The 12913-nt window shown below is 38.7% G+C and overlaps 1 protein-coding gene across 4 annotated transcripts in view; it reads right to left on the reverse strand.

Moving 5' to 3' along the window:
* Positions 1 to 4821: 4821 nt before the first annotated feature.
* The window catches only part of PDE3A (phosphodiesterase 3A), a 316494-nt gene continuing 308402 nt past the window's right edge, over positions 4822 to 12913 (reverse strand). For all 4 annotated transcript variants that reach the window (XM_030841282.2, XM_060306004.1, XM_060306003.1 and 1 more), the window contains one exon: positions 4822 to 12766. In XM_030841282.2, the coding sequence (XP_030697142.1) occupies positions 12525 to 12766 (242 nt within the window). In that variant the 3' untranslated portion in view covers positions 4822 to 12524. The remainder of the gene's footprint in view (positions 12767 to 12913) is intronic.

Raw genomic sequence — 12913 nt, forward strand, 5'->3', positions numbered from 1 at the left:
TTGTTTGGGACCCTCTGTGCTTCCGGTACCTGGATATCTCTTTCCTTCTTTAGATTTGGTTTCAGCAATAATTTCTTCAAATGCATTTTTGATCCCCTTTTCTCTTTCTTGTCCTTCGGGAATCCCTATGATGCTCAGGTCGGCATGCTTTATATTATCCCATAGGTCTCTTATATTGCTTTCATTTTTTTCATTTGCCTTTCTGTCTGCTGTCTGCTTGGGTGATTTCCATTATCCTATCTTCCAGACCACTTATTCATTTTTCTGCCTTATTCAGTCTGCTTTTTATTACCTTTAGCTCAGCTTTCATCTCAGTAAATGAATTTTCTAATTTTTCTTGGCCTGTCTTTATAGTTTCTTGTTCCTATTTACAGTAATCTGCATTTTAATCGATATCCTTTCTTAATTCCTTCAGTATTTTCATTATCTCCTTTTTGAACCTGGTGTCTATTAGACTGAAGTGTTCTGTTTTATTGTTTGCTTTTTCAGGGGAATTCACTTAATCTTTAAATTTGGAGCAGTTTCTCTGCTTCTTCATTTTACTTATATTTCTCTTACTCTATATATTTAGGAGAAAAAAATTATCTACTGTGTTCTTGGAGGGCTATTTTTATGTGGATGCATCCCTGTGTAGACTGTGTGGGTTTAATATGTTTGGTGCAAGGGCTGTTTTTAATGTGGATGCCTTCCACCTCTCTTTTCCATGTGTGCTGGCCATTATCCCCTTGATAGGGGGTGTGACTTGTGTTGTGGTGATCAGAGCCTGCACTGGCTGTTGTGCAAGAACTCCTCTTTGCTCTGTGATTGTCACAACCCTTTTGGGAGCAGGTCTCCTCCTTAGTTGCTGGAGTAGAAGTCTCCAGATCCATTTCTGAACTGTGGTGTGAGGTAGGCGAGATATTGGAGCACTCCCACTGGGAGAGGAGCCACTGAGTATTCCTCCACCAGAGCTGTCCAGCAGGATATGAGCTCTGTGGTGTCTCTCTTTCACTCATTGTGTGGGCTCACAAAGTTTACTGTTTTGGGCACCACCTTCAGCCCCGCCTCAACCATGGGAAGGCTGGCAATCGGCCCTAATATGCCTGAGGCATTTTTTTCACAAAGCCACCAGCATACATCCATAGGCTCAGATCCACTGAAGTCAGCTGCCAGGAGCACAGTAGTCATACACAGTAGTCCCATACCTGCTGTGGGAGCAATGGAGGCAGCCTAGACCCTGGCCCAGCCCAGCCTCCATGTACACATACCCACAGAGCCCACAGCTTCTAAGGTCAGACCCATCCCAGCGAGGGAGCACCCATTGTTCACTGAGATGTCCTGCAGGTGCTGAGTTTACAAAGCCATTTGGTGGTGGCATAAATCCACATATCTCACAGCCACAGGGAGAGGGCTCATATTCCAGCCCTGCTTCCTGAGTTGCTTGGCTCCTGGTGATCAGCTCTGCTTTTAGTCCTGCCTCTGCATGTGGTCAACCCACTGGCGCTTGTGCACTCTCAGAACTCGTAGAAGTGGTGCTGAGCCAGATGAGAGTGCTTGGCAGAAGGGGCTGCTGTGGCGGGCCCTGCCCTTCCTTTTGCTTGCATGTGCATTAATAATGGGGTTTCAGTGGCGGCACCATGCCCACTATGAGGATGCAAAGAGTTAGACTGCAATGCTGGGCCCTACCCCTCCCTTTGCATACTCCTTAACAATGGCGCTTAGCTTCTGTGGCAGGCTCAGGCTTCTTCTGTGTACACCCCCGGTTGCGGTGGTACTCCACTCTAGCCCCTTCAGGCTGTCTCTGCACAGCCAACCCCAGTCCTGTCCCTGGGTCTTTCCTCTAAGGCCTGAGTTTCAGCATCCAGCCCCTGCCCATACCAGTGGATGCACTGGCTTGGGCGTGCAGGGTGGTGACACGGACTGTCTGTGCAGGTCTCTCTCTGTTCTGCCTGCCACAAACCAGTTGATGTGCTCTCCTCCGAGCCTGTGAGGCTCCCTTTCTTCCCCAGCTCATCTCCACACCTGTGAGGGGGCTTCTAAGAGTGCAGGAACCTTTCCTCTTTCACAGCTCCCTCCCAGGGGTGCAGGTCCTGCTTCTTTTTTTTTCCCCTTTTGTCCTACCCAGTTACATGGAGATCTTTCTTGCACTCTTAGGCGTCTGAGATCTTGTGCCAGCCTTCAGTAGGTATTCTGTGAGAATTGTCCCACATGTAGATGTATTGTTGATGTATTTGTGGGAGGAGGTCAGCTCCAGGTCCTTCTATCCCACCATCTTGATTGGAACACCCAACAGCTTATTTTCAATAGGCTGTTGCAACATTCTCAAGACTGGGCCTTTCCTGCTTTCCCCATTGCCACTGCTGACTTTTTAAAACTGACCTGCCTGTTTCATTGTGGACATGAGCTTTCTTGATGTGGAACAGCTGTGTAGTCCATATGCCTTCATTATCTTTACTGTGTTCCTCATTCTTTTCATGATTTGTGGAAGGTTAAATTATAGCCACCAAAGTTGTCTACCCCCTAATCCCCAAGAAACTGTAAATATGTTAAATTACATGGCAAAAGAGACTTTTCAGATGTAGTTCATGTTAAAGACCTTAATATAGGGAGAGAATCTTGGATCATTTGGGTCCAGTATAATCACATGAGTCCTTAAAAGCAGAGAACTTTCAAAAGCTAGAGACAGAGAGGATGCAGCAGCAGCTGAAGTTAGAAAGTCTCAGGGTGTAAGAATGAATCACATGCCATCGCTGGTTTGAAGATGGGGTGGGGGCTGGGTGAGAGGAGAAATGCCTGGAGGAGTGAGGTGACCTTAAGAAGCTGAGAGAGGTTCCCAGAGGACAGCCAGCAAAGGAATGGGACGTTAGCTCTGTCATTGGAAGGAACTCTATTCTGCCAGCAAGCTGAATGATTCTAGAGACTTCAGAAAAGAGGTCAGGCTGGCAAACACTTGATTTCAGTCTTGTGAGAGACCCAAAGCAGAGAGTCCAGCCAAGCCCATCTGGACTTCTGACTGACAGAGTTGTGAGCTAATAAATTTGCCTTATTTTAAGTTACCAAGGTTGTGGTAACTTATTCTGGCAGAAATAGAAAACTAATGCATAATCTTTATCTGCCTTGAAGTCCCTGAAGACCAGAGCCCAAGCCTTCAATGAATTCACCTTTGGCCTCTGGTGGGGAAGAGCCAGTCAGTTTGACAATGGAGGAAGGAGCAATCCCATTTCCTGAGTATAACTACAAAGTATGAAGCAATACGCCCCTCCCCCATCCAGTTCTGTCTGGTCTCAGTAGCCCAGAGGATCCCAGACAGCACAGGCCACTTAACAGTTCTTCACATCTGTCAGATTTCAGCAGAAGTGGACCTGGGTTTCCTCTCTTAAGCCAGCAATGATGTAAGAAAGAATGATCTGGACATGGAGTGGTTCCAGGACTAAAAGAAGCAAGACTGTTGCTTAAAACTATCCTAACAGGCAGAAAGTTCTCTAATCATTTAAGAACTGATTACATTTTTTCTTTTCATTGGTCAGGGTGTGGTACCCATTTCCTAAGCTCCACCTCATGTGGTTCAGTGGGCATAGAGGTGATCTGTAGGGCTGGACCAAGTATGGATTAGTGTGACCAAGGACACGCTAATCTGATCTCTGAGGCTATTTTAGACAATGGCCTTGGCCATCCCTTTCCTCTGGCCTGGATCTCAGGCTCCATTAGAGCTTACCAATCATCACCTCTTACCCCATCATGTAAATTAACTTTTCCTTACCTAAGGCCAGTTTGACAGTACCTAAACACAGGAAGGAGATGAAAGTTCAGACTGGACCTAGTTATGGTCTCCCTTCCACTGAGGACCAGAGCATCACCATAAGAGGAAAGCCCTGGGAGAGGGATAGAATCCAGAACTCAAAAAGACATAGTCAATCTTGCTCTGTTGTGCTGCGTGTAGTTGGAAGAATTTGTGTATGCACAAAGGGAGAAAGAAAATGTATTTATAGAGTGTGAAAATCCCCTACTAATTTGATTTGCCTAAGATATAGAAATATAAATGATTAATGGCTGGTTCCTTTGATGGGGACATGGTTTGAGGCCTGAGTGAAGGGAACTTTGAATATAACAGGCTTAGACATTAGAATTTTGTTTCATAGGTAATCGGGAAATCAATGTGTGTAGATTGAAGAATTGACTCCTTGGGAACTTTGGGTAGAAATTGCATTTTGCTTTTGTTTGTTTCAGAGAACTATATTTGAGTGTTTTCAAACCATTCAGAATTTTGTAAAGCTTTTTATATATGTAGACCAAAAACAATTCTGAGTCTGTACAACCAAATATCCTGTATATTGGGCATTCACAGACAAACTTGATAGGATAAATTGTAGCATTCATAGTATAAATGGCAGCACTGTGTGTTTCACAGGACCCTGAAGCTGACTATTAGAAATCTGGTTATCTTGGTTTTGGTGCTAACTATTCTATTAGAGAAAGGGCACAGCTTAGCTGCAGAAAGTTAGATGAAGATTAATGCAGCTAAGAATTCATCAGAGACAGGGAGAGGGATGTGACCATGGGAATAGAAGTCTCCAGGAGTTCTTCGAAATTGTAGGAGGGTCAATGGATGTGTCATTACAGTGTAGGCTGGGTACAGGCTACTGCATTTGGATATGAGAAGAAGGGATGCCTTCAAAAGTGGATGGAGGACTTGGGTTGTACAAATGACTACATCAAACATGATACCACAGAATTATATTTATATTATACATTGTTTTCACATTGTAACATCCACATTGATCATATGTGACACAATTCTACTAACTTTGAGTATATATTTACTATAACACATATATATATATATATATATATATATATATATATATATATATATATATATGTAAAACCAAGAGGCACTTCCAGTAATTCTGGCCAAAAAGGAGCATCATTTATAGTGTCTAAGCTAAAAAATAATAAAAATAAATACAACTTATCTAATATTTTTCTGTACAGATTCTACTTTATACAAAATATTTATCAGCCATTAACTGAGTCACAACAAATATTTGTGATAGGATGATACAAAGTATTGCTACATATATTAAGTGCAAGATACAGGTGAGAGGACAAGATTTATTTCAACTGCGAAATGATCACTTAAGTCCAACGCCTCACTCTTTTGTTTCTAAAAGTTGATAAATTTGGAAAGTTATTAACAAACATATTCAGGTTTGTTGAGAGTGATGAGAATTACATTGTTAAAAATTACCATGTACAAATGACATCCCTTACACTGTTACTTTGGCAGTTATTTGAAAATATTGCTTTATAGGAATACTAAATTAATCCAATACTCTGGTTTACAAATAATACAGAGACAAATATTTGGGATATGCTAATCTGAACTTTCCAATGAAAGTTTTTGTCAGGAGGAGGTAATGACTGATCAGAACAACTGCCCCATCAGGAATCAGAACACATTTTAACACCAAAAACCAAATCAAATTAACCAAACCATCCAAAACCTCAAACACTCTGAATTCAAATTAAAGTTCTTTCAGTTGCATATCCTAATATTATTATAGGAAGCCAGGGAGAGTCTCGTTTTCATTATTTTGCATTGAGAGTTTCAGAATGTCTATAAAAGCACCAATTTTCATTTTGTGATTCGTATGATAAAAAAATCTATAGGAAGAAAATCAGGGGGTAGTTGGATTCAGTGATATTTATTTCCAGTGCCTGTCAACTAACAAACTGTTCTTGTTGAAACAAAAATGGTACGCGTTCTTCTGTGAGAATGTATTAGGAATGAACTGATATTCACAAATGGAAAAAAAAACCACCATTTAAGCAAATATAATATGGTAAAAATCCTATGCACATGTTTTACAGAGTATTAAATAGTGATTTTTTTAAACTAATAAATTTATACTTAAAGTCAAGCCATTGAAACACACCGACAGGTGATATATATATATATATATATATATATATATATATATATATATATATCTCAGGGCTGTTATTTAAAGATAGCAATACTATAGTAGTGGATTATGCTTATACATAGCTAAAATGAAATATCTGGTATAATATGGGTTTTTGAGTCATAAAAATAACCAGTTAATTTTAAAAAGAAATGTGAGGGACATTCTATCAACCAACAGCTGATATACACAAAGAAAACATCTTTAAACAATTACTTTTAATTTCACATTAAACCATCTGAATAATTTGCTAGTATATAGAAAGTAAAATTACTAGAATAAAAAAAAAAATCCTTCCCTTCAAAAAGTATTCAAGCAGCAGTTTCCAAGCGCTAGGGGCTAGTTCACATTCCAAAATGTGTAAGTGCTGATTGTAATGAAGGAAGTCAAGATTGAAATATGGATCCATTAAGTCCCTTTACTCGAGAATAACTGAGAACTAAGTTGGTTTGCCACAGAAAAGATGAAGAGGTGTCCTGGGATGATCCTTTAAGTTTTATGTAGTGTTCACTCCCAATCCACAGCTCTGCTTTTTTTTTTTTTTTTTTTTTGCTTTTTAGTACCATGGGCTGCACAATGAAACTAGGTGTGGTGAGTTAAAACTTGAGGTGAAAGGCATCTTGCTCCTTATTATAGCAGAAGAGAATTTGTGATGATTTTTCCTTTACTAATTTTGAGTTAGAGAAGGAAAATTGGAGATAAGTCATACTTTTCTCCTGTAAGTTTGACTTTTTCTTTTTGTTTTGTTTTAAAGAGGAAAGAATTCCCTGCTATAGTGTCTGTTTCACTTGAGATAGGTGAAATACTATTTAAATTACTTTTCTATTTGTGAATCTCAAATTTCAACCTACCATTTGATCATCTTAGCAGACGAATGTAGTGCATGTGGTTTATTGATCGGTCAGTGCTTCCTTTGTGAAAGTCAAGATTAATAAGATTTAATTTTTCTTAGTAGTGAAAGTATTTGGGTTCTTAACTGTGTTAGAGTTTAGTAAAATATGATCTTCATTAGTAAACCATTTATTTTAAAACAACCTAAACCGTGACAAATCGCTGGATTTGCCATTCCTCTTTCTTGGGATAATTCAGACTCTAATTTATACCCTAAATCTAATTAAATTATGGGGACTAAATTTATTTTTATCTATTTCATGTATTATTGGACTCTTCATAAAATATTTTCCTCCCTGAAGCATGCAGAGAATTAGATAAATAATTAAATATTACTTTTTACAGTTTTCTGTTACATAATAGCTCTGATTATATCAAAATGTTTAGCATCTCTATACCACGAAACATTATTTTGTGGGTTTCAATTGATTAAAAAATTTTAACAAATAATCAAATTTATTTGATTATTTTTTTTTGCTTTGCTTCAAATAATCAAATTTAATATTCTTGGTAGTACTTACATATGATGATTTAATATTATTCTTTTTGAAGCATTTTTGTTTGAATTATTTGCGTGATTAAAGAATCCCTTCTTGATGTAAAACAATGAGGAAATCTGTCTGAACATGAACATGTTCAGTGTTTCTTATCAATAAGAAGGCGGCTTGCCTTTTCTTCTTTGCTCCACAACTCCTCAAGGAAGCAGAAATCCATGATACCAATGCCTGTCAATGTAATCAACCTTAAAAGTATGATATGGAGGGAAAACTAGCTGCCTTTTTAGATGGGGAATTTGGATTCATAAGAGCCTTAAGCACATGTCAAAAGCCAGTTCTGTTTTCCATCTATACACCATTCCTTATAGTCTTATCTGTACTAAAACAATCTATAGCAGATCAGTATTTTTGAATCCGGATATTGAGTTCCACCAACTAAATAATGGCTTAATCTTCAGTTTTGTGTCTTCCAACATATTTAGCAACAAAATGCTCAATTATTTTTTGTCACTATTGTTAACCTGCTATTAGAATGATTTTGTAGTGTGAACGTAAAGATCATAGTACCTAAAACTGGTACATTTTCCTCTGATTAGAAAAGCTAAGCATAGTTTAATTCTGGAATGTTCTTTACCTAAAATGGTGAATTGGTCTCCTAATCTTAAAGTTCCATTTTGTTGGACAGATTAGAAAAATGGACTGACAGACAGTATCATCAAGGTCATAGTTTTACTTCATAGAGAAATCACCAGAGAAATGAATTACTTAGAACTGGTTATAAAGTATTTTGCTGCTTGATAGGAGAGAAGGCAATTGAAAGGAACTCAGTTTGGTTTCAGAGTATATAGATATTTTAGTGCTCAAATACCTGGAGTTGAGCCATTAGCGTTTGAAAATTTGTTGCTTTTTTCCACACCCATTAGCTTATAATTATATGGAGAATTTGATTTACTGTAGATTATGAAAGTTTACAGAACTCTGTTTTACTGGAGCCTTCTGTCCGTTTGCAAAGGCAGTTTATTTCCAAAATTGCATGTAAACCAGGAAAAGTATTAAGTGGGAATCAGACTTAGGATGGAAGAGAAGGACAATAAGACCCTTATTGTGGCTTTCAGTATTATTTTAGAAAAACTGAATGACAGGGACAGTGGAGATCCCCATACTGATATGGAAGCACCAAAAATACCTCCTAAAGCAGAATAGAAATGATAATTTGATTCTTTACTTCTCATTAGTTAGTTGTTGTTCATCACACAAATAGTTCACTTTTGTAAAGCAGTCGTTTCAAGCTTTAGACTTTATTTACAATGATAATTTTCATATCTTTATTACTTAGAAAATAATTTATGTTTTTCCATCATTTTAACAAAAAATAGGCCTGAGTCTCATGCCTTTTGCACAGCTTTTACCTTCAAAGAAAGTTCTCTGGGAAAGTGACAGGGGACATCAGGACATTGCAAATCAAGAGAGGCAGGGGTGTGAGGAAATTGCAATACGTATTATACATGTAATATGAAGTCTGCTTGACATACCGTCGTCTTTAGTTTTACTGAGATTGCAATGGTTAGGATTTGTTCTGGAATTCCATCAAAACGGAACAGACATAATTTCGTGTTCTGTGTTTAGAAAGTGGGTATTTTCTTAAACATAATATGAGGAAATTCCTTCACTTCTCAGGTGAAGACCGATGTAGATAAATCCCTGTACAGAGCTACTGTCTTCATCTTTGACTAAGAGCAAAACCAGGTCTTATATAAATGACAAAAATAACTTACAGTTTTAAAATATGCTGAAGTGGTGTTTTCACCAAGGAAACAATATTCTCAAGGTTGGCTTAGATCGATAACCAGAAAGACGTTCTATCGGCATGCTGGAAATGCCATCGATGACATTCTTAGTATACCTGGTCTTTTCCTTAACAGAAAGCAACCACTAGCATCAAGGCCACCAAATTCCAACTTTTCCTACCATTAGCTTCATGACTGTCCATACAATTCTTTTCCCTAAATGGGCTAGACATTCCTTCATTTGAAAGACCTGAGTTTATCTAATGGCACCTATAATTAGGCTCATATAAAAATGTAGTGAATTGCAACAAATACACGGGCACTACAGGAAGCAAGCTCTGGAGTTGGAAGTGAACACAGTAATACTACTGTCACCAAGGACGGGGAGACCACCACTAGCAGAAAACATCTTTTCATGTCCCTCGGCATCCTGTGGGATGTACTGGGTGTGTATGAAAGTCAAGCGCTTGAAGAATCGCCATTCCTTTTCTTGAACTGACTTTAGCTTTAATACACTGGCAATATATCTTTCTTTGAAGGAAAAAAATGATTAATCTGCCTAGACTGGTGAGCACAGTTCTGGAATGAAGAGGTTCTTACTGCTTTGGCCATGATTATTTCATGTACTTGAAAACAACAAAACAAAAACCAGCTAGTGTGCTTAGACCTCTACTCTGGCAGCCAGGCGGGCCCCTACTTGGGGTCATGGAGCGTTGAGGAAGCCACCAATATATGGTTATGAATGTATAACTACTCCGTCGCCATTTAACTTGCTCCATACCTAGATTTTTCCTGGACTTACATTTATTTTAGAGACATATGGCATTTGGAGCAGGGGGAAAGATTAGTTTTGTTAAGTAATTAGATACAAGAGGTATGTGAGTATAAATGCTTTTTTTCCCCCCTTCTGTTATTTGCCATGGAAGGAAAATAAATTCACTGGGGAAATGTATTTGACTCACAGTAAGTTTTGCAAACATAGAGACACACAGGGAATACTAAAAAAATGGAAAACAACTCCGTAAGTCCTAAATAATGAAGACCTGATGTTAACTCAAAAAAAAAAAATTATTCTCATTATTTAGGTAGAATCTGCATCTGTTTGATCCTTTTCATATTTTCCTACTTTTTGGGAAATTTGCCTTGAAACTATGTTTATTTTGGATTGTATTATCTTTGCCTTATTTAAAAAATGCCATGGATTATTGTATAATCATTGCTTTGGAAGGGAAGAATATCCATTTATGAGAAATGAAGGCATTTTTAATGTAAACACTCTTTTCTATGATTTGAGAGGAAATAAAAAGTAGAAATCACAAGCAAGATTTACTTGAAGCTAAGGTTGTTTAGATGATGAGCAGGCCAGGATATAGTATCAAAGGAAATGTTACAAGCAAAAAGTGTTGGGAAGAAAGGGACACCAATTATAAACATTTCTCATTGTTTAAGAAAAAGTCTTTCGCTTGGGAGATGTGGATCCAGAAGTTACCCAAAAGTTAGCCAGAGTTGCTAGTGAAAAAACATTCTTTGCAGCATCCTCATTTAATTGGCATAAAATAACTGTATCCGGTTATCATTTAAATTAGAACAGGTAGATGAGTGGGTGTTCACAGACCTCCATGCAAATGAACCATCCATCTCTTACTGGGCTTGGAGAGAGCTACAATGTATAAAAATGGTGATTAAAATAGAACTTTATAAAAATGTTTCCCTTTTCCCTTTAAAAAAAAAGAGTTGACTATCTACAGAAACAAAAACAAATCTTTATCAAATCTTTATATTTACATCAAGATAACTATTCATGACAAATATAATAATATGAAATAAAATATTGAAAGTGAGTATCAACTTTTTAAATAGAGGTTTGGCTCACAGCATAAACAAGTGTAGATAAACAAACCAAAAAAAAAAAAAAAAAAAGACTGTCAATGATAGGCCCAGTCCCCCCAAATCCCTCAAGTCTTCCCTGCCAAAAGAAACATGACAATGGGCCAGATTACAGCTAGAAGTCACCCCATCACACCGTGAGTGCAGCAGTACAATAGGGTTGTCCGTGCAACCTTTGCCACCCAAAAGCCAATCTTCACCAGGTGCCAAGAATCAGGCTTTCACTATGTCAATAAACACCAAACCCTAGGTTGAAATTTCCCCCTTCATCTCTCACTCACTCACTAGCTATCCCAGAGTGGGTTTCTGCTTGCCTTCCTTTCTTTCTTTTTTTTCTTTTTCTACTGCACATTTTGCAGCAAATTAAGACATAGGCGATCCCCATTACGAGCCATTTCTCAGGCCTTCTCTGGCGACCTTTTAGAACTGTAACCCGATGAAAAGACCTGACTTCAGCTCCTTCTGAGGTGTTTCTGTTTAAAGACTTCCATCCCCTTCCGTGGTGATTTGATTTTAGGTGAGTGACAGACAGACAGACAAACAGCTCCTATACATTCATTCAGCGACTAGGCTGGAAAATGTCTCAGTCTTCCTGGTTTAAGGCTGGTGACAGAGAGCCTCGAAGGGATGCACAGGCCCGTGGCCCCCTCCCCCAGCCTGCCAATCCCCTCCTTCTGCAGAGGGACTTTTACTGAAGCCAAGTAGAGGCAGGCGTTTGGGATGGCTGCCTCTTAAAGACTCTCCAGAGCGAACTTCATCCTGTTTGTTCACATGTGCTGAGTTGTCTGCTGCAGCAATGCTATGAACAACTAAAACCACAAAAATCTCTCTTTACATACACACAAATGTACATACACATAAGCATCCTTTCCATCTCTCTCTCTCATACACACACACACACACACACACACACACACACACACACACACACACACACACAATGTTGGCAGGATGTATAAGAATTCAAACAATGCTCTGGAACTTTCATCCCTCAGTACTAAGAGCAAAAGCTTCTTAGTCGTAACCTACATTTGCTACACTGCTTCCCGGCTAAAGCTTCACCATCTCCTTTGGAATTTCTTTTCCTTTAGTTGTTTTTCCTTTATGATTTATTATATCACAGTGACCACTATATATCTTAACATGAATGTTACTAAATCGTGGAGCCAGGAATCCCGGCTTTTCGGTGTGTCTGTGTGTCTGCGTGTGTGTCTGTGAATATGTTTTACATGGATCTATGTGAGAGCTTATATACACACACACATGTATACTTCTTCCTTTAAAAAAATCCTTAGAAGCTGGTGTTGTTATAATGTGAAAGCTTCTCTGAGTGAGAGTTTTTTAAACCATGTACCTCACTGTAAAAATAAACACATAAAATGCAAAGAATCCCAAAATGCCATAGCCGTTTGCCCATCTTCTCATATTTCTACAGTGTTGTGTCTAAGTGTTGTGCTGGCTTGAAAAGAGTCTGTGACAAGTCACTCTGTTTCGAAACGTAGCTCATTTATCCGTTGTCACTGGTTTGGCTTTGGGGTTGGGGTTTCGTCTCCTCTTGGCTTCCCCTTTTCTTCATCTTCTTCCTTGATGGCCTGGATCTGGTCTGAGGGATGCTGCTGGGGGGACTGGTCCAGGGACTGATCCTCTGTGCCCGCCAACCTCTGTTCCTCCTCAATGACTTTCTTCCACATCTTGTGGTTCTGCAGAAGGTGCTGAGTTATTTGGCAGTAGACTTTTCTCCTTTTGAAAGTTTTCTTTCCTGAGAAAACACCAAATTAGACTACTTATTTGTGTGTTGAGTATGGGACAGTTTTTTCCCCTATTCATAGGGGTCAAGTACCAAATGGATACATATATCTATCACTTGATGTGTATATTGTAATAATCATTTTTGAGAGTGGGGAAA

This window comes from Globicephala melas, chromosome 10 (assembly GCF_963455315.2).
Source record: "Globicephala melas chromosome 10, mGloMel1.2, whole genome shotgun sequence".
NCBI classification, from domain to species: Eukaryota; Metazoa; Chordata; class Mammalia; order Artiodactyla; family Delphinidae; genus Globicephala; species Globicephala melas.